This window comes from Oncorhynchus keta, chromosome 10 (assembly GCF_023373465.1).
Source record: "Oncorhynchus keta strain PuntledgeMale-10-30-2019 chromosome 10, Oket_V2, whole genome shotgun sequence".
In the NCBI taxonomy this organism is placed as follows: Eukaryota; Metazoa; Chordata; class Actinopteri; order Salmoniformes; family Salmonidae; genus Oncorhynchus; species Oncorhynchus keta.
Window position 1 is genome coordinate 65,692,930 of NC_068430.1, and position 20,180 is coordinate 65,713,109.

At 44.1% G+C, this 20,180-nt stretch overlaps 1 protein-coding gene across 7 annotated transcripts in view; it reads left to right on the plus strand.

Moving 5' to 3' along the window:
- Positions 1-20,180, plus strand: part of LOC118389397 (regulatory-associated protein of mTOR-like) — a 214,622-nt gene that overhangs the window by 64,573 nt on the left and 129,869 nt on the right. For all 7 annotated transcript variants that reach the window (XM_052527656.1, XM_052527658.1, XM_052527661.1 and 4 more), the window contains exons 5-7: positions 8,873-9,031; positions 10,024-10,170; positions 18,355-18,530. In XM_052527656.1, coding sequence (XP_052383616.1) covers positions 8,873-9,031; positions 10,024-10,170; positions 18,355-18,530 — 482 coding nt within the window. The remainder of the gene's footprint in view (positions 1-8,872; positions 9,032-10,023; positions 10,171-18,354; positions 18,531-20,180) is intronic.

Genomic DNA, 20,180 nt, shown 5'->3' on the forward strand with positions numbered 1-20,180 from the left:
TTCCGGTCTCCGACAGGATGTTTTGGTTGAGAAATATTTGGACATGATATCAGGACGTGGAGCTATTGAATATACATGGCCCCGTGATCATTTTGATAGATTATTAACGTGTACTAATGCATTACAAAAGTATTTCGAAGTGTTTTGTGAAAGTTTATCGTCGACTTTTTTAATTTAAAAAAATGACGTTGCGTTATCAAACTCAGGTTTTTTCCTTGATTACACAGTCTCCATAGATCGATATCTAGGCTATATATGGACCGATTTAATCGGAAAAAAGACCCAATAGTGATGTTTATGGGACATCTAGGAGTGCCAAGAAAGAAGCTCGTCAAAGGTAATGAATGTTTTATATTTTATTTCTGTGTTTTGGGTAGTGCCGGCTACCGCAAAATCTGTCGTTTTAGGTGACGTTGCAGTATTTTGGGGGTGCATGCTATCAGATAATAGCTTCTCATGCTTTCGCCGAAAAGCATGTTACAAATCTGACTTGGTGGATAGATTCACAACGAGTGTAGCTTTAATTCATTACCTTGAATGTGTGTTTTAATGAAAGTTTGAGTTTTATCAAAAACTATAGGTGGCGCTCTGACATTTCCGCTGATTGATGTTCCTGCAGAGGAACTATATTCTGCGTCATCCTTAAGAAGTTTTAAGAAACAAAGTGGAAAGCAGCATCGTTGTCATCAACATCTTGTTGCATCTGCAACTGCTCTCCTTGAGTGACATGATACAGGGTTTGGTATGTGTCTAAGGAGAGAGATGACTCAAATAGCAAACAGTGTAAATGATAAACGACATTACACGCAGAGGAGTGGCCTAACACATTTAACAAACCAAACCTTGAAGTACTGTTTTAGGTAAAGTAAAACCCCAAACTGGCCCGTGCATCAATACCGGTGTATATAGTAAAATACGGTAACCACTGGTTCTCTTCCATTCACTGCACTCACTCACTGACATACACGTACACAGACAAACACTAGAACTACACTTCTGAAAACACACACCTTTCCAGTAAACACTCACTGGACTATAAAACCTGGAGGGTCTCTTCACCTCATTTGAGGCTTTATTGATCAGTACCTTTATAATAACCCAGTGATCCCTGAGGAGCAGAATGAGACATATTTATTACCTGATCAATGGACCCTAAATCAGATGGAAAGATCTGAAGTAGCCAGAAGACACCTGACCTGGATACCTCTACAGGCTCACATATCACACCCCATATCACACCCCTTGGGATGTTGAAGACTCATCGTCTGCTAAATGGCATATATTATATTATTATTAACCAGGGGGTGGGTTTCTACCACAAACATCCGCTTTGTGACAAAAATAACCTAAGAGGTGCGAGTGCACGACCTACCTAGCTACCTACCTACAATTGTGCCCGGTAGACCCCTGCATTAGAGGCTATTTCCGAATGGAGGAGGATTAATTACACACACTCAGATTAGTGTCAGTGTTTGTCCTCATTCCCCCTTGTTCGCCCCACATTCTACATTTAACCCTGAAACACAACTCTTCTTCCCATAACCACACCCCACTTTTCTCCTCTCTCTTCCTGGCGTATCCGGACAGAATTCCCACTTCAATCCCCCCAACTCACATCGGAAGTCCCCAAGCCCCTGTCAGACTCGGTCTTTAGGAATGGACTCTGGCATTGCTGCCACTCCAACCACTCCTCAAACAATTTCCATTGTAATTCCAGCGGCTGTAGCTGGAAATTGGGATCAGAGACGATTAGAGGAGAATGAGAGAAAAGAGGTGGATTGGGCAGCTGACAGCTGAGCCTGTATGAAGAGAGAGAGCTTTACTGGACCTGTGTTCCGAAGCTGTTCACTGGAGCTATGTACCAAAATTCTCAAATGGCTTCCTAGTCCAACTAGCTGTATTTAGACTGGAGCTGGCTATGGTATATTGATGGGTTATTTGTGTCTGAGGTAGAGTTATGTGATGCCAAAGGGCTTAGCTGTAGCGTCATGGTCCTGAGGCGCAAGCTTTATAGCATACAACGGCGAAGGTAGAGATATATGGTAGCGTCTAGTTGTATTTAGCCCAGTGGCCATGGTAGAGTTATGTGATGCTGGCCTTCACGGCAAAACAGCAGATTTATGTGGTGCTAACGGTGCCAGCTGCATAATGTACGCTGCCAACAGAGTTATGTGGTGATTACATGGTGGCCTGTGGCCCCTGTGGCTGACACACCCACCTGGTGGACGGAGGTTTCCACAGCTCATTCTGCTGGCCACCCTACTACATCAGCTCCCGATCATCCCAGTCTGTAACAGCACAAGCAGCACGCATTAAGTGGTGTAGTGGTCTAAGGCACTGCATCTCAGTACGCGCTGTGCCACTAGAGATCCTGGTTCGAGTCCAGGCTCTGTCGCAGCCTGGACTCAGCGTCGTCCGGGCTAGGGTAGGGTTTGTCCGGCCGGGATGTCTTTTGTCCCATAGTGACTCCTGTGGCGGGATGGGCGCGTACACGCTGAGATGGTCGCCAGGTGTACGGTGTTTCCTCCGACACTGGTTCGATGGGCTTTGTGTCAAGAAGCAGTGGGGCTTGACTGTGTCATGTTTCTGAGGACGCACTGCTCTCGATCTTCACCTCTCCCGAGTCTGTAGGAGAGTTGCAGCGATGAGACGAGACTGTAACAACCAATTGGATACTACGAAATTGGGTAGGAAAAAAGGGAACAAGGAAAGAAAAACCCTTGAATGAGTAGGTGTGTCCACGTTTTTGACTGGTACTGTAGATGGTTGGATGATTTATGAAAGCTAGGCTATTGATTTATAGAGCTAATTAAGTTGGTTTCCTCTCTTCGCTTTTCTTAGACAATTAAGGCAAGGGCTGTTTGCTCATCTAACTCTGACGCAATATGCTGGTTAACTTTGCTATTATGCACATAGCAACATGGTCTAGGAAAAGGCGTCAATTCAACAGCGCACTGATGTGTTTCTGAACCGCGGACACCGACTGCTATCTAACGCGGGAGAAAACTAATTTGTTATAGTATCATTTGTATTAGTGTTCCACCATTGCTCTTACATAATATATCCATATACAATTTTAGTAGCACATGTCTTAGTGACGGGTGGTGCCATTCCCACAGCCTCCACAATGGATCAGTCTGCTTAGACATGCAATCCCACACCTACCCACACAAACAACAATCATTTTATTATATCAATTATTTTCAGGTCAACACGCTATACACACTTTGAACTGTCTTCCCCCACTACACATTGCAACTGACACAGAAATGGACCCTCACAAATTGCCTGTGTGTTTACTCTAGGGAATTGTTCTTTGTGTCTGAAATGCATTACAGGCAAAGCCCAGTGTTTGCTCACGAGATTGACTTGAGTTCAAAGGGCTGCAGGGTATGTCTGTGGATCCTAGTGACCTGTTATCGTTCATTTTCATCCTGAGTGGTACACACACACACACACACACACACACACACACACACACACACACACACACACACACACACACACACACACACACACACACACGACTGAGCAGCTGCAGATTACAGCCCACAGGGCATCTGACAACAAGGATCAACTGTCTGTCCACTTACCCATACTGACCAGGAAGTGATGCGTCATCTGTGGCATCCTAAACCTGTCATTACTCAGTGCTGGCCTTGCGCTGGTTCATGAACAGTAGAATGATAAAAAATAAATAAATCTTCTTACACATTATAGTCTAATACAGGGGTTCCCAGACCTTTTCACTCAGGCTTCCCTCCAGTATTGGGGAACATCCAGTGATCCACGCCTATTTCAATGGGCACAAGCACTGTTCATGACACTGTTCACACCCCCCTTGTTGTTGGAGAGAGAATTCTACAGGTTTAAAGCTTATTTTCTTGCAATTCTATACATGTTGCCATGTCTGTATTAATGTGATATTTGAGTGACTCCAACGGTACAACAATCTATGGGCTATAAAAAACTTACTAAAAACGTTAGCTGACATGGGTTGGTTGATCTGGACATTTCTTGCAAGTTATTAATAGCTCTCTAAAGGGATGCAATGACTATGACAACTGATTCCTTTTAATAAAAATAAAAAAACTGTAAAAAGCCATTCTAGTCCCCCTCGCTATTTACAGCTCACTCTTGATTAAAAACGTGATCCAGAACTTTGGTGACTAATAAGTATTTTTATACCTCTCACTTTGGGCTGGATGTGCCAATGTGTAGTTAATTCATGCATTATCTATGAAGAGAACTATTGTCTTACCACAATTAGACACGAAATCCCAGGTTTGAAAGTGACTGTTTACTGAAAGCTGTGCTGCGCTAGCAATTCGAGTTCCAGCCAATGAGGTTCAGACCCTTCACTATTTGAGTGACAGCTAGCAAGATACACAGACAGCAAAGAGAGAGCGAGCAAAAAAGTTGTGCACAAAATGTATCTGTACATATATATGACGCAATTTTCAGGGGCCACTTTTGGCTCGTGAGCACTACTTTCAGAACTACTGGCAAAAAAACTATACAGAAGTTCCGGAGAATCTCTTTAAAATCATTTTACAAGGTGATACGATTCTTTCATGACACTTGCCAGACTGAGTAACATGATGCAAGGACAGTACCCTCCATTAGAAATAGAATGGCTTTTTACATGGTTATAACCTTTACTGTGACTAGAATGTTTCTGACCGAGTGTCTATTAACAGGAGTAACATAAGGGTCTCTTCAATTTCCTGAGGTGTGAATTGGAAGAAGACAATTGATCTAAAGTAAAGGAGCCCCTTGGCTGACTTCGCATCGACACACGTCATCACTGACAGATCTATGAAAGGATGTGTGTGTGTTTTTGAACATGCAACGAAAGTGATCAGAAACACAGGTCTGCTCATTGTGTGTGTGTGTGTGTGTGTGCGCGCACCATCAAACCATTGGCATCATTTCTCCTCAGCAGTATTGATCTGAAAGCAGGAAGATGATACAGTGCTTGAGAAATGACTTTCTCTTACTCTTTCTCTTCCTCTCGCTCTGCCTATTAGATTTGTGGTTCTCCTTCTCAGCCAAACAATCCCAGTATTTGTGCGGAAATGTTAACATAGCCCTCCCCAATGACAGGAAACGGCACAGCACTCAACAGATTTGCGTTCATTGACGACAAGTTGGGGTGCCGCTGCTGTCAACTATACAAACTGTCTTCAGACATTGTCTATCCTTGCTTGTTCTTTGGAGCTTGTAGAAACAAATCTATCTGTAAAAAGTATGCAAGCACAATTTGATTTAGCATATTTTATTTTGCATTCATGCTTTTGGTCTGCAACTTCAGTCTGTTAGATTATCAGCTTTCAGTCTTTCTGGTTAAAAAAACTATCAGACTGGTGACAAGCTTACTACTATAGGCAGATTGTATCTCCTCATTCTCAATCTCATCTTTCTCTGTGTCATGTATTTTTGTTACACAACATTTATGCAAGGCTGATAATACCATCCATCTTTTCCTTTGTAATCAGAGTGAGTTTAGTCTCTAATGTCCCTGTGGGCTTACCATCCTGCACCCCTCAGTGTTGAGAATGGCTTTAGGAAAGGTTTAGTGTGTTAATGATGTGGCGCTTTTTTCCCTTCACTCTGGTTCAGTCCCAAATGGCACCCTATTCTGTATGTCGCGCACCACTTTGGAGCTTGCTCTAGTCAAAGGTAGTGCACTACATAGGGAATAGGGTGTCATTTGAGACATATGCTCTTATTGTTATGGAGCAGATCAGGGATGAGAGGTTGGTTACGCTCTGCTTTTCCTTGTTCTAGTACAGGGATTATCCCCAGTCCCACAGGTCCACCATCAGTGGAAAATGTTTCTGTGTGTTTGTCCCCGACTGCCTGTGTGTGTTCCTGTGTGCCCGTGTAGGTTATGCCTGTATGTGTGTGTGTGAGAGAGAGCAAGTATTTGAGTAGCTTACGGTATCAGTATGTCTGAGATTGTAACAGTGTCTTTTCGTGTTCTTGGTTATCTGTATCCTTCCCTGGTACCTGTTCCTTGAAGCAGACAGGGCAGGGTTTAGCTCGGTTCAGGTTGACATGCGCCAGGCACCATATCTGTCCTGACATTGACAGAAACAACAGAACCACTTCATGCACCAATGGAGTCAGTCAGATTTTTTTGTAAGGAGTGATGGATCAATTCATGGACACCTCAATAGAGCCAACTAAACAGAGACGGACAGAAACGGCAGACGCACGTCAAATTCCCAGCTCAGTGCGAATGGGACTGCTCAGACACTGCTGGGCATTGGGAGCTAGCTGCAGAGATGTAGGATGAGAGGAGGACTTCCTGGGAGTCGTGACTTACCTGCAAGGAGAGTCCCAGTGGGGTACCAGGGCTCCCCCTTCAGGGAACGATCGGGAACAGCATTTGAGTGTGTGATGGGCACATGTACACAAACACGCTTTCACTCTCACTTTCGTTCCTTTTTTCCTTTCTCTCTCCTCTTCCTCTCCTTTTCTCTCTCTCCATCGAACACACTTGCTTGAAGAAAGTTTAGTCAGCCTAAACTGATCAAGTTACCGCCCCATCTCTCCCCACTCACATTTCAGTGTACATCCCATTTGTGAAATCCCAACTCTAACACAATTAGCAGCTGCTGATAACACTTAATCTCATAAGGACTAACATTGGATCGTTGAAAGTGTCTATCCGCCAGGCAGTGTTCAGACTGCGGTCCTATCTGATTGCACCAAACTCAATCAGCAACTTTAGCTTTCAAGGCTCACTGTGTTCTGAAGCCGAATGAGGAGACTGGATGACGTTGTTGAATACAAATACATATTGGACTGATTGGTTCATTGCTAATTAGCTTGGTGTTTCTAATGATTGTGTGGGTTAAATGCTGAAGTCCTTGAATGGGAACTGATGGATTAAAAAAGTTAGTATGGTTCATACTAGGTTGAATGGGAACTGGTTCGTTCTAGGTTGAATGGGAACGGGTTCGTTCTAGGATGAATGGGAACGGGTTTGTTCTAGGTTGAATGGGAACGGGTTCGTTCTAGGTTGAATGGGAACGGGTTCGTTCTAGGATGAATGGGAACGGGTTCGTTCTAGGTTGAATGGGAACGGGTTCGTTCTAGGTTGAATGGGAACGGGTTCGTTCTAGGTTGAATGGGAACGGGTTCGTTCTAGGTTGAATGGGAACGGGTTTGTTCTAGGTTGAATGGGAACGGGTTTGTTCTAGATTGAATGGGAACTGGTTTGTTCTAGATTGAATGGGAACTGGTTCGTTCTAGGTTGAATGGGAACGGGTTCGTTCTAGGTTGAATGGGAACGGGTTCGTTCTAGGTTGAATGGGAACGGGTTCGTTCTAGGTTGAATGGGAACGGGTTCGTTCTAGGTTGAATGGGAACGGGTTTGTTCTAGGTTGAATGGGAACGGGTTTGTTCTAGGTTGAATGGGAACGGATTCGTTCTAGGTTGAATGGGAACGGGTTCATTCTAGGTTGAATGGGAACGGGTTCGTTCTAGGTTGAATGGGAACGGGTTCGTTCTAGGTTGAATGGGAACGGGTTCGTTCTAGGTTGAATGGGAACGGGTTTGTTCTAGGTTGAATGGGAACTGGTTTATTCTAGGTTGAATGGGAACTGGTTTGTTCTAGATTGAATGGGAACGGGTTCGTTCTAGGTTGAATGGGAACGGGTTCGTTCTAGGTTGAATGGGAACGGGTTCGTTCTAGGTTGAATGGGAACGGGTTCTAGGTTGAATGGGACGGTTCTGTTCTAGGATGAATGGGAACGGGTTCGTTCTAGGATGAATGGGAACGGGTTCGTTCTAGGATGAATGGGAACGGGTTCGTTCTAGGATGAATTGGAACGGGTTCGTTCTAGGTTGAATGGGAACGGGTTCGTTCTAGGTTGAATGGGAACGGGTTCGTTCTAGGTTGAATGGGAACGGGTTCGTTCTAGGTTGAATGGGAACGGGTTCGTTCTAGGTTGATGTAATGTTGTGCGTTTATGAAAAGGGCTTACCACAACTTTCTAAAGGTCTCTTGAGGTAAAATATAGTTGGAGCACTCAAGAAATCAATTTTTTTAATTTTTTAATTTTATTTTTATTGCTCACTTTAATCCATTGTACAGGATGCGGACAGGTGACTGAAGTTTCAATGTTTTGTGTGTCTTGTTTGAGAACCTGTGTTTAACTGTTAGTACGCACGTGGGAATCATACAATGTACACCGTCTAAATTTGTCTGACGACGTGTACACACAAAGCAGGCCACAATGCTCTCATTGTTAAATGACCTCGAGGCCTGTTTCACTAATTAAAAGCAGCAGGAGCATTATTTAAATATGCCACTGAAGCCTATTACAGCAAGCACAATAGTCGATTCTATTCTCCCCAGGTAGGATAGCAATGACGCAAATGCACCTCCTTTCTCATAGGAAAAATATTATTCAAATAGACATAAACAACAAAAAAGACATCAACCGTAGCCCTAACCTACTTTCAGCACCGCTATTGAGTTGTATCTAGTTATTTCTAGTCCTCTAGGCATTGGCCTGTAAGGACGGTCAATGCACATGCTCTCTGTTTCTCCAAAGTTGTTTAATGATGAATGAAAGAGGGAGTTGAATTGAAAAGACCTGTGTGTTTGGCCTGCTTCTTGTTTCACCCCCTTTTCATATTTCTACACTCGCGTCTGTCTATTAATCGATACACTTTAAACTATGGTGTATGTCTCTGTCCACACTCAAACTGAAATGCGTCTCTCTCTCCTCTCATCGAATGCGTGTTGTCAGATCAAATGAGGGGCAGGTAGTTGTAGCAACGTGATAACAGAACACTATCAAATTATGTTAACGCTCTTCCACTCTTTCTCTCGGTTTCTCTGTCTCTCGCTCAGGCACGTTACAAGCAGAGTCTGGACCCCACCGTAGACGAGGTGAAGAAGCTGTGCACATCCTTGCGACGCAATGCCAAGGAGGAGCGTGTCCTCTTCCACTACAATGGACACGGGGTCCCCCGACCCACCGTCAACGGAGAGATCTGGGTCTTCAACAAGGTGAGAGAAACACACATGCAGAAATATACACACATACATACATACATACATACATACATACACATACATAAATATATATACACATACATACATATATATACATATATACACATACATATATATATACATGTATATACACACATACATACATACATGTATATACACACATACATACATACATACATACATACATACATACATACATACATACATACATACATACATACATACATACATACATACATACATACATACATACATACATACATACATACATACATACATACATACATACATACATACAATGATGACTTCTGCCTCTACAATCACACTAAGACTCACAAATGAAGTCCAGTCGTTGAATACACACGAACAGCTCCATTGGCTCCACTGATTTTAGACTTAAACAAGTTATCCCACACACACCCCCGCACCAACAACAAAAATAGTTATTACAGAAATACATTATTTTATGGACAACTCACACAAAGAACACCCACTCTAAATGACACACGGCTCCTGTCTTGGTTTGGGCGCTGCCTCTGCCCAGTACACCCCAGAGCGCCTCCTCCTTTCCTCTTGTCTTCCTCTCTTTGTAACCCTTAATGATGAGTCCTATAAAACTAGCCCTGCTGCCGACTCTCTGCTACGGTGTGCCAAGGCCCCATTGATCCCTCTGGTCCATCTCCTAAAACCACCAGCACAGAGTATCTCCCAGTACAGTAGTCAGAAACAGCACCAGGACTTTCATTGCTTCCCCACATCCAATCCAAAAAGTGAATTGGGACGCAGATGTACAGTTAACCCCCCCCTCTTTCTTTTTTTGTTAGTAATGAAAGAGGATTGAAGGATCTGGCAACTTCTTTAATTTTGACCAAATAATTGCTAGTAGTACAGAACATTTCTATTTGCTGGCTTGTAGGTGGCTATAACATGGCATCTAATGTTGTCTACCAAAATGTTTAATAACCCCCATCCTGTTTGTCCTGTAGAACTACACCCAGTACATCCCTCTGTCTGTGTACGACCTCCAGACGTGGATGGGCAGCCCCTCTATCTTCGTTTACGACTGCTCCAACGCTGGCATCATCGTCAAGTCTTTCAAACAGTTCGCCCTGCAGAGAGAGCAGGAGTTGGAGGTGGGTGGCAGAGATATACACTGCGTTCGGAAAGTATTGAGGACTGGACTTTTTCCACATTTTGTTACGTTGCAGCCTTATTCTAAAACGGATAAAACATACCCTTTTCCTCATGAATCTACACACAATACCTCATAGTGACAAAGCGAAAACAGCCTTTTAGAAATATTTGCAAATGTATACATTGAAATAAAATGAATACTTATTTACATAAGTATTCATACCATTTGCCATGAGACTCGAAATTGAGCCCAAGTGCATCCTGTTTCCATTGATCGCCTTTGAGATGTTTCTACAACTTGATTTGAGCCCACCTATGGTAAATTCAATTAATTGGACATGTTTTGGAAAGGCACACGGCTGTCTATATAAGGTCCCACAGTTGACAGTGCATGTCAGAGCAAAAACCAAGCAATGAGGTCGAAGGAATTGTCCGTAGAGCTCCAAGACAGGATTGTGTCCATGCACAGATCTGGGGAAGGGTACCAAAAAATGTCTGCAGCATTGAAGGTCCCCAAGAACAGTGGCCTTTGTCTTTCTTAAATGGAAGAAGTTTGGAACCACGAACTCTTCCAAGAGCTGGCCAAACTGATCAATCAGGGGAGAAGGGCCTTGGTCAGAGAGGTGACCAGAAACCGATGGTCATACTGACAGAGCTCCAGAGTTCCTCTTTGGAGATGGAAGAACCTTCCAGAAGTACAACCGTCTCTGCAGCATTCCACCAATCAGGCCTTTTTGGTAGTGGCCAGACGGAAGCCACTCCTAAGTAAAAGACACATGACAGCCTGCATGGATTTTGCCAAAAGACACCCAAAGGACTCTCAGACCATGAGAAACAAGATTCTCTGTTCTGATGAAACCAAGATTGAACTCTGTAGTCTGAATGCCAAGCCTCAAATCTGGAGGAAACCTGGGACCATCCCTACGGTGAAGTATGGTGGTGGCAGCATCATGCTGTGAGGATGTTTTTCAGTGGCAGGTACTGGGACTAGTCAGGACATTATTATGTTTTTTAAATACAGAGATCCTTGATGAAAACCTATTCCAGAGCACTCAGGACCTCAGAATGGGGAAAACAACCCTAAGCACACAGGCAAGACTACGCAGGAGTGGCTTCGGGACAAGTCTCTGAATGTGGTCCTTCTGTGGCTCAGTTGGTAGAGCATGGCGCTTGTAACGCCAGGGTAGTGGGTTCGATTCCCGGGACCACCCATACGTAGAATGTATGCACACATGACTGTAAGTCGCTTTGGATAAAAGCGTCAGCTAAATGGCATATATTATATTTATATATTATATTATTATATTATTATATATTAATGTCCTAGTGGCCCAGCCAGAGCCCGGACTTGAACCCGATCGAACGTCTCTGGTGTGAACTGAAAATAGCTGTGCAGCAATGCTCCCCATCCAACCTGACAGAGCTTGAAAGGATCTGCAGAGAATATTGGGAGAAACTCTCCAAAATCACGTGTGCCAAGCTTTTAGTGTCGTACCCAAGAAGATTTGAGGCTGTAATTGCTGCCGAAGGTGCTTCAACAAAGTACTGAGTAAAGGGTCTGGATATTTATGTGAATGTATTTAATTTATAAAAATAAAAAGTGCACATTTTTTGTTGTCATTATTGGTTATTGTGTGTCGATTGAAGGGGGAAAAAAACGATTTATTCGGTTTTAGAATAAGGCTGTAACGTAACAAAATATGGAAAAAGTCGAGGGGTCTGAATAATTTATGAATGCTCTGTACACACACACACACACACACACACACACACACACACACACACACACACACACACACACACACACACACAAAACCACTCCCCCAGCGAGACCAAGGTATGTGTGTGTATAATGTGCCTTGAATTCCGAATGGCAAGCCAGCTAATTCTTTTGAATGAAAGAAGCATTTCACAATCTCCTCTCTGTGATCCCAGCCAGCAAATAGGCAGCTGGAGCTAAATTAATTAATGATAGTGTTTTGGTTTGGTCAGGATCTCCCCTCCCCCTCCCTACCATCCCTCTATCCCCTTTATTCCACTGTTTTCTTCTTCCCGGCCGTGGCATCTCGAAGTGAATTTACAACACGCAATTAAATTATTCATGGAGGAGTTTGAGCGCACTTCAGATTATATTGAATACAGCAGAAAGAAAGAGGACGAGCGAGAGAAGGACAAGGAGGGTTGATGGGATGTGGAGAAAGGGGGCAGAGAGGTGGAGAAGAGGGCGAGCAATAGAAAGGGGGAGGAAGAGGGGAAAAGAGAGGTGGGAGAGGAAGGGATGGCAGCGAGGCGATGGACAAAAAAGTTACAATGCAGTCTAGAGAGGCTGAGAAAAAGACAGATACTGTGAGGAGATGCATCCTTCACCATAAAGTCACGCTAACTTCAATACCAGCAACACACCATTTCTCCTTTCCTCCCCATCCGTCCATTCAGGCTCCCTCTGCCCTGCTCCCTGTGTGTCCAACTCTTACCAGGCTGAGATAGCAGGGGTCATGGCCCAGATAGAGGAAGGAGCGAGAGAAGGCCCAGCGGCCCATCAATAACACTTAAAGCTGTCAGTGCGAGAGAGGGAGCGGGGAAGGAAGAGCGAAAAAAGTGAGAGGAGAAATGGATCAACAGAGGTCTAGAGCGAGATGGAGAGGGATAGAGAGTAGCCTTTGTTTCTCAGCTGTTAAAAGTGTTGGTGTAATTGACCACTCTGGGTTCTCTTTGGGTCACTGTGGGGTAAAGCTCTTAGCTGCAGCCAGCTGGAACTGTTGAGAAACACCACTCTTCCGTGCTAGCCTAGCTATCCACTCAAGTGTAAGGTTGTAGCCACTGACCAGTGAGTTTGTGAACAAAGTATTTAAAAATGGGCCATATAACATGGGCCATGTGATACTTAGGTTATGCCACATTCAATTCCATTGTATGTGCCTTGGTTGAAAGTAAATGTGATATTTTAAACAAACCTTATTCATCAGAAAAGAATGTGCCAATATGCAAAAGGAATTTATGCTCTGTTTGGAGTGGGTCCTTTTCAGTGGGTCAGTTTAAGGCCGATGTCTTCAGTCAGTTTGTATTGAAAATTTTGTTTTTCTGGGTCACGGCACAGAACAGTTGGGGTTACTACTGTGTTAGACCACACTGCTTTCAGCTTCATAGCCCTCTGTGTTAGTACTAGGCCAAGTTAAATAATGGCGGAAGGCAAAATGGCTCCACTTTACACCTTGGTGCACCTCTCCCCCGCCTGCACAGCAACAGGAAGAGAGGAATGGGGGGAGTGATGGAGAAGGAGAGAGTTGGAGGACGGGGATGGAAAGTTGAATGGTAGTTGGGAGGGAGAGGAAAGGGAGAGAGGGATAGATGAAAGAGGAATATTGAAAGAGGATGAGGAGGGAGGTAGGGAAACAGAGGAAGGAGAGAGGTGGCGAGAGGGAGGTAGTTCCGGTAGACTATTAAAGATGCATGATAGTACCCAGGCAGGGAGTCCCTGTGCTCTCCACCTCCTCTCCATCCCTGTTTCCTGCTACAGCATAACGCTCTGCAGCAGAGTGCACGTAGAGGGTGGCCCTAGTTCACACCCACGCCTTCTCACACGCACACAACCCTTATATGCATGTATTCATAAACACACACGGACAGACTTGATCCCACTAGGGGCCTTAAAAAAAAAATATATATATATATATATATATTTTTTTTTACTGGGAAATAGGGGGAGTGGTACGGAAGGACGAGGTGTTCTCTGTCTCGCTCACTCACTCGCGCGCACACACTCACGCGCACACACTCACTCAACCATCAGTCAGGGGTGTGGTGTCTGAGTGCTCTGTTATGAGCAGTCCGCTTCCTGCTAAATATTTCAGACTTACTGTATGGAGTCAGCAATATGATGCTCACTGCATTGACTGTGTGTTTGTGTGTCCGTGCTCTTGTCTTTTGGGCGGAAGGAGTCTGATTGTTGTGCATTTGTCTGTTGGTATATCTGTTCTCAGCCAATGCACACTCCCGTGTGTGTCTGTGCATATGTGTATTGTAAAGGCTGTGCTTTGAATGTGTTTGTTGACTCCTTGCTGTGTGTGTGTATACACCCCGCTCCCCATACAGTGCAATTAGTTCTGTGAATTAGTGTCAGTAAAAAAAAAACACATACCCAGTGTGATGAAAATAAAATCCTTCCATGCTGATTGTAATGCACATTTCTGAGATTATGATATGCTAATATGTTAATTACTGAAAAGCAGCCGGGTTTAGGCAGTAATGTGGTATTTACCATAAGGTGTATTGTATCACAATATCCAGAATGACTTGTGTAACAATATTGTTCCGCCATCGTTGATCCATCATATGTTACGGACTAGTTAAAATATACATGTTGTGTTGGTTAGTGTAACATTCCCCATTTCATCATTAAGAAGTGACAGAGAAGATGTAATTGTACGAGACACGGACATGCACAGTGTACAAACACAAGCGCACACATCCCTATTAATCCAGACCAGTCTGAGCAGAGCTGCAGGTTTAATAGTGGTATTTATGAAAAGCAATGAAGACACACATGGATCTCACACTGAGATGTTGGCTTGCTGCAGGTCCTGCTTTTAGTTTCCTTTCTCTGGAGTCTCCTCATTATAACAAGCTACAATTAGAGAGGAAGGCTATATCCATAAGGGGTTTCACTGTGGTTCTACTGATTAGAAGTGACTTATTCCCGGTGTGTTTCTAGAGCTGGGAGGACTCATGCTGTCTCATCATGTAGTGTTGAGGTTGCCTGTTGTTTCAGTGTATCTGTTGTTTAGGTGGAGTGGCTCTTCTGCCCATGGCTCTGTTGCACCCTCAACTGAGAGGTATAATCGTACAACACATTGACACACACACACACACACACACACACACACACACACACACACACACTTTTCATGCCTCTGTTGATTTCAATTGAACGTTTTGGAATGTTGTATTTGCTCCTCACCAAGGGGAAAAATCCCTCTTCTCTCATGGATGGGATGGTACTAGGAGTGGTAGGTAAATCTCAGTCTCCTGGGTGCAATGAAGAGTCCCACTCTTCAACACGCGGTACCATCCATCTACCGTGATGCTTGCTGTCATAATGCTAGACATTGTGCTTTAAATTGTATTGCACCCTTCCATCATATACATCAGCTATGCCATCACTACAAAATGACCCCCAAGGGCCAGATCAAATCTCCAGATCCTTGCCTGAAACTCGGCCGTACGTCACGTATTGCTCGTCATTGGGAGATTTAGGCTGCACCAGCACTGTAGAATTATGGCAGAACTCACATTTTGAAGCTCAAAAGTACAAGCGCTTCAGTCATAAGTCTAAAGTATTTATAAGCATAGGGAGTCCATGGTACACAGCCTTGGATAAGGAGGGGAAGGGAGCGCTCCGAGGTCATCAAATGAAATGTGGAGCTCACCTCCGCAAGCTGCCTAGAGGCAGGCTGACATTAAACCAGGTCTGGGTGGATCTATACACCCAGACAGGAGGAGACACGCATGCGTGTACACACATGCACTCAGACATAAACACCTGTGCATTCCACACACACTCAGTGTCTCTCACACCTTTTGTATTCATGGCATTGTACAGGCGGTCCATTTCCCCAGAATGATAATATCACATTAGCCAATATCTGTTCCGGATGCTGTTTGTTCAGAGCACACTGTCGAACACGGACGCCGCCCTGAACTTCAAAAGATCTATTCCACATCTCATTACCGCATGATAGCAGAAGTTGAGCAGTGAGAGAATCCAATGACCTACAGGTTTTCACTCCCTTTCTCTGACCTGCACGCCCCTCTGGCCTGTTATCGGTCTCCTCTTTTCTGTCGGTTCTGTTCTTGTTCTTTTATCTGGTCCTCTTTATCAAATCAAAATGTATTTGTCACATGCACATGGTTTGCAGATGTTAATGCGAGTGTAGCGAAATGCTTGTGCTTCTAGTTCCGACAATGCAGTAATAACCAACGAGTAATCTAACTAACAATTCCAAAACTACTGTCTTATACACAGTGTAAGGGGGATAAAGAATATGTACATAAAGATTTATGAATGAGTGATGGTACAGAGCAGCATAGGCAAGATACAGTAGATGGTATCGAGTACAGTATATACATATGAGATGAGTATGTAAACAAAGTGGCATAGTTAAAGTGGCTAGTGATACATGTATTACGTAAGGATGCAGTAGATGATATAGAGTACAGTATATACGTATGCATATGAGATGAATAATGTAGGGTATGTAACATTATATTAGGTAGCATTGTTTAAAGTGGCTAGTGATATATTTTACATTTCCCATCAATTCCCATTATTAAAGTGGCTGGAGTTGAGTCAGTGTGTTGGCAGCACCCACTCAATGTTAGTGGTGGCTGTTTAACAGTCTGATGGCCTTGAGATAGAAGCTGTTTTTCAGTCTCTCGGTCCCAGCTTTGATGCACCTGTACTGACCTCGCCTTCTGGATGATAGCGGGGTGAACAGGCAGTGGCTCGGGTGGTTGATGTCCTTGATGATCTTTATGGCCTTCCTGTAACAGCGGGTGGTGTAGGTGTCCTGGAGGGCAGGTAGTTTGCCCCCGGTGATGCGTTGTGCAGACTTCACTACCCTCTGGAGAGCCTTACGGTTGAGGGCGGAGCAGTTGCTGTACCAGGCCCGCCATACAGCCCGCCAGGATGCTCTCGATTGTGCATCTGTAGAAGTTTGTGAGTGCTTTTGGGGACAAGCTGAATTTCTTCAGCCACCTGAGGTTGAAGACGCGCTGCTGCGCCTTCTTCACGATATTGTCTGTGTGAGTGGACCAATTCAGTTTGTCTGTGATGTGTATGCCGAGGAACTTAAAACTTACTACCCTCTCCACTACTGTTCCATTGATGTGGATAGGGGGGTGTTCCCTCTGCTGTTTCCTGAAGTCCACAATCATCTCCTTAGTTTTGTTGACATTGAGTGTGAGGTTATTTTCCTCACACCACACTCCGAGGGTCCTCACCTCCTCCCTGTAGGCCGTCTCGTCGTTGTTGGTAATCAAGCCTACCACTGTTGTGTCGTCCGCAAACTTGATGATTGAGTTGGAGGCGTGCGTGGCCACGCAGTCGTGGGTGAACAGGGAGTACAGGAGAGGGCTCAGAATGCACCCTTGTGGGGCCCCAGTGTTGAGGATCAGCGGGGTGGAGATGTTGTTGCCTACCCTCACCACCTGGGGGCGGCCTGGCAGGAAGTCCAGTACCCAGTTGCACAGGGCGGGGTCGAGACCCAGGGTCTCGAGCTTGATGACGAGCTTGGAGGGTACTATGGTGTTGAATGCAGAGCTGTAGTCGATGAACAGCATTCTCACATAGGTATTCCTCTTGTCCAGATGGGTTAGGGCAGTGTGGTTGAGATTGCATCGTCTGTGGACCTATTTGGGCGGTAAGCAAATTCGAGTGGGTCTAGGGTGTCAGGTAGGGTGGAGGTGATATGGTCCTTGACTAGTCTCTCAAAGCACTTCATGATGACGGAAGTGAGTGCTACGGGGCGTTAGTCGTTTAGCTCAGTTACCTTAGCTTTCTTGGGAACAGGAACAATGGTGGCCCTCTTGAAGCATGTGGGGACAGCAGACTGGTATAGGGATTGATTGAATATGTCCGTAAACACACCGGCCAGCTGGTCTGCGCATGCTCTTGCTCGGCGTTACCATCTTGGTTGGTTTTCCCTTCTCTCTTCTTCTGTCATCTTGTTCTTTGTCGACTGCTATTTCTCTTTCCTTCCACCTCTCTTTTCTCTTTGACTTTACTTACATTTGAGTCATTTAGCAGACGCTCTTATCTAGAGCGACTTAGTTAGCGCGTCCATCTTAAGATGGCTTGGTGGGACGGCCACATATCACAGTCATAGTTAGTACATTTCTCCTCAATAAAGTAGCTATCAGCAATGTCAGAGCCAGTAAGGGGGGAAAACAGTCAAGTGCGAGTTCAGTATTACATATTTTCTCTATTTTTCTATTATTCCCTGGTGTTCCCTGTTTGTCTATACCCTTTTTATTTTATTTTTGAATAAAAACGTATTTCATTCAGACGGGGATAGCATGACACCGGTGTGTCCGTCTGTGCAGCTTATCTGTTAGACCTGTGTCTCTGTATAGCCTGTCCCTCTATTAGCCTCATCTCTAATCCAAGTCTTTTTGTCCTCTTCCAGGTGGCAGCCATTAACCCCAACCACCCCCTGGCCCAGATGCCTCTCCCCCCCTCCATGAAGAACTGTATCCAGCTGGCTGCCTGCGAGGCCTCAGAGCTACTGCCCATGAACCCTGACCTCCCCGCTGACCTCTTCACCTCCTGCCTCACCACGCCCATCAAGATCGCCCTGCGCTGGTAAGAGCCACAGTGGACCAGCCAAAAGATGCATCACTCCAACTTAAAACTCCTTTTTCTCAGACACCCTGTCTAAATGGCGTACTTTCCTTGTTCAATTATATCCACTGATATTGATATTAGTACGCCAAATGAAAAAGATTTCGATATATATTTTCCACATAAGTATGTTCATTAGTAGTGTTAGGGTCAAATGTTTCAGAGTAAATAACTCACGGACACTAGAGAAGCTTAACCAAGTTGAATTCTTCTCAAAGGGTTGGCTGTATTCAGACAAAAGACATGGCTTCCCCCATGGTGGTATTCATACCCCAGTCTCCTCCGTATCTCTAAACATTGCATCCTTCTTACTAAGCAGGGAACTAAGTGATATGAGCCTTCAACGGTTTCTCCCCTTATCAGTACTGTCTCATGCCATTTGTTTTCCCTGCACTCAGCACATTCCAAGCTTATTGTCTTACTTCAGAGAACCATTAACTTCTCACTCCTTTATACACTATGCATCTGATCCATCATGTCTTTAATATCTCAATGTTAAGAGTTTACCCAGAATCCAACCGTTGACATCCCTGCTCTCTAAAGCGTTGATACGACGTTAGTTTTGAACATATTTGAACATACTGTACTTCGGGGGAATACATCGGCATAGCCTTCATTTGACATATACTAATATAATTGGATATCATTCCATGTTCCCTAGTGTTGTTTTTTCGGCCTCTAGTGCTGTCTGTCTCTGTGGTACAGCCGATTTAGCATGTAGATCACCCTGAGGGAGGTCTTGCTTACCAACCAAAGGTGATTTCAACAATATAGTATGGTGTTTGCCAGCTTTACTGGGTTCATGTCTGGCAGAGAGGTGATTCAACTGGGACGCTAGCACAGGAATCATCTTGGGAAAGGGTCACGGTCAGTTTATAAAGGGGAGAAAATGGACATTGAATTAGGCGGTCAACTTCATGGCGTGGGTTTTTTTCCTAATGAACATGACTCTGGCATTGCGGTGTTCTCTGTAGTGTGTTTCTCTGTTACTCATGAGTGGAGACCTCAGACGTTTCTATCTATCCAACCATCAGTGTATTTTCTGTGTGTGTGTGATTTCCCGTGTGATTGCCCAGTTTCATATTCACAATGGGATTAGGCCACGGACCCAAATCTATCCAATCTGTGCATATTAAACATGATGCTTCATAAGCCGGAACATCTCTCTCCTCTATCCTCACTGTCCATCAATTCAATTCAAAGGGCTTTATTGGCATGGGAAACATATGTTTACATTGCCAACGCAAGTGAAATGGCTAATTAACCTAAATGAACATTACACTCACTGAAGTTCCAAAGGAATAGACATCTCGAATGTCATATTATGGATATATACAGTGTTGAAACGATGTGGAAATTAGAGGTCGACCGATTATGATTTTTCAACACCGATACCGATTTTTATAGAGGACCAAAAAAAATCCCATGCCGATTAATTGGCCAATTATTCTTTAATTAAAAAAAATATATATTTGTAATGATGACAATTACAACTATACTGAATGAACACTTATTTTAACTTAATACATAAATAAAATCTATTTAGTCCCAAATAAATAATGAAACCTGTTCAATTTGGTTTAAATAATGCAAAAACACAGTGTTGGAGAA